This window comes from Oratosquilla oratoria, chromosome 25, assembly GCF_046742065.1.
Source record: "Oratosquilla oratoria isolate Oo_2021 chromosome 25, ASM4674206v1, whole genome shotgun sequence".
Taxonomy (NCBI): Eukaryota; Metazoa; Arthropoda; class Malacostraca; order Stomatopoda; family Squillidae; genus Oratosquilla; species Oratosquilla oratoria.
In genome coordinates, this window is record NC_134801.1 from 34,786,733 (window position 1) to 34,789,232 (window position 2,500).

Consider the following 2,500-nt stretch of genomic DNA (forward strand, 5'->3'; position numbering starts at 1 on the left):
GTATGGTCATTGGCTGGCTTGCCCGTTTTCTCGAGCCTCGCTACCTCGGGTCTGTAGCGTGATGTTCTCCGTCCTGCCTCGGGGCTTGCCTCTCCTGAAAGGCTTAATGCTTGGGGGTGTAGTAGGAGCGTCTTGATGGGAATTCAGAGACGGCCTACTATCTGCAATATACAAAGCTTCAAGGTAGGCAAGGCGGTTCTTGTCGGACTCCCTCTGAATGATGACAGTGTTCTGTCGAAGGACATCACCTGTGAGGTGCTGGCCATGTTTCTCCAGGAAGTGGCGTTTAGGACCTCCCTGAGTTAGATGATAGCTCAGGCGCCTGGAGATTTTGATGGTAGTCAATCAACCCTATGTAAGCGTCATAGGGCGTACAGTCCCTATTTGGGCAAGAAAATTTGTACCCAAGGCATGTACTTTCCATATCTCCAGGGCGTGGTGAACTATTGTTCTTCATGATGAAGTTCTTTGTGCGGCTCTTCCTGTAGTACACTTTACACGGTCTACGGCGTAGGTAACCTGAATATTACTGTCAATGATACTTCTCACACTCTTCTCTTCTTCGCGGTAAGCAGATGACATATAAGCTCTATAGAAGAGACAGTGAATGGTTCCTTCGTCTTCATCAACAGCTTGTTGTCCCTCGTGCCATTTGTTTAGAACAGTACGGAGAACACGTTGGCAATCCTGATGGGTAAGGGCTCTTCTGTAGAAGGAAGCAATGGTAGAGTCCTTGTACCGCTGCGGGCATTCACTCTTACCGCTCAAGCATAGTCTGGGATTGGTAGGCTTGATATAACCTCAGTCTTCATACGGTCACCATATTCCGTGAAAAGGACATCCAGCAAAGGCAGGGTACCGTTGTCGGCTTCCTCTGTCGTGAACCGAAGTCCAGAGATCTCTTGCAGAAGCTGGCGTAGTCCCTCGCGTTCCTCACTGGCCTGGGTTCTCACGAAGATGTCGTCGACGTATCTTCCATATGCCATTGGCTTCTGGGTCCTGCTGAACACTTCCTTCTCTACAGACCCCATTAAGAAGTTGGCGAAGAGGACACCTAAAGGCGATCCCATAAACACTTCATCCTTCTGCTGATACAGGTTTTCACGTGGACATCTGAAGGCGGACTCCTGCGTGGATATCCTCAAGAGTTCTCGGAGGTGGTATTAATCATTTGCAAGTAGGGGATGGGCAGATGATCTGTACACATGATCGCAGATGTAGTCGATCATTCTAAGTACCGGGACGCAGGTAAACAGGGACTCAGCATCGAGGGATGCCATTCCTTCTTCGGCAGGGGCACTGTTAACGCAGTCCAGGAACTCTGTGGATGACCTATAGCAGTAGTCGGCTGGAACAAGGGGCGTCAATAAGGCGTTGAGTCTCTTGGCCAGCTTGTACGTAGGCGTTGGAATCTGGAGATGATAGGCCGGAGGGGGTTACCTGTTTTATGGGTTTTAACGTTCCCATACAGGTAACACGGGCTAAAGTCTCCCGAGATCTTTTGTAGCTTTCATCCATCCTCACGAGCGTTGACCGCGTCTATGATCTTGTTGGCCTTCCTAACGGTGGTTAGGGTTGGGTCACGGGTCAGCCTCTGAAACTTCGTCTCATCCGCTAGAATACCGTCCAGCATGGAAAGGTACTCATCTGTAGGGATGAGTACCTTTGTCGGCTCTTCTAACGATGATTCCTTCCCGGTCACGAAGTGTCTTGGCTGCATCTCTGTGACGCCTCTCGAGGACGTGACTGGTGTAGGAGCCTCTTTTCTATGAGGCTTCAGCAATCAGCTCATGCTGGATGTCAGGGGAAGCCGTGATATGTCCACTGTCGACGAGATGATGCACTTGGTCGAGGAGGACCTCAACCTCCAGGCGCTTGACATGTTGCCCATGACATGTTGCCCATGATATGACAATGTAGGCCCTTCTGGAGAAGATCACGTTCAACCTGACTCGGCTCGTACCCTGTGAGATTAATAAAGCCCTGGGTCGGCCTGGGAATCCTAATGGGGCCGCCACTGAGCTTGGACAGCTTCCTAGTCGTCCTCTTGATGGCTGCCTCACGATGGAGTCAAAGGGAGCAGTTGAGGGCCTCACGTAGACGAAGTCTGAGGTCATTGTTGAGTATAGATTCATGCCACTTCGGGTGCTGTAGGTCAGCTTCTCTTTGTAAGGAGGGTGCTAGCTCAATCTTCTGTCGAAGCTCCTCCTTGACTAAGGACCCTCTAAAGTCAAGAGTGGTACTTCTTCTTTTGGCGGTATTGCTGTGAAGACGTATGTTTATATACAGCGGGAATAAATATATATATACTTTATCCATTGCTATAAAGAATACCTTCAGAAAGTTGGAAAATCTGAAGAAAAAACAGATCAGCGCTGAACTTCCAGCTTTTAACCAAGCCTGCCTGAGAGAAAATTTACTTCCGTGGTATACACACACACACACACACACACACACACACACACACACACACACACACACACACACACACACACACACA

The 2,500-nt window shown here is 49.5% G+C and overlaps 1 protein-coding gene across 1 annotated transcript; it reads right to left on the bottom strand.

The window, feature by feature from the left end:
* Positions 1-764: 764 nt before the first annotated feature.
* Positions 765-1,720, bottom strand: LOC143039073 (uncharacterized). The gene is made up of 3 exons (XM_076208926.1): positions 1,525-1,720; positions 1,239-1,348; positions 765-1,127 (listed from the first exon to the last, which is right to left on the bottom strand). The coding sequence occupies exons 1-3, from the start codon at positions 1,718-1,720 to the stop codon at positions 765-767; spliced, it is 669 nt and encodes a 222-aa protein (XP_076065041.1).
* Between the last annotated feature and the right edge of the window lie 780 nt (positions 1,721-2,500).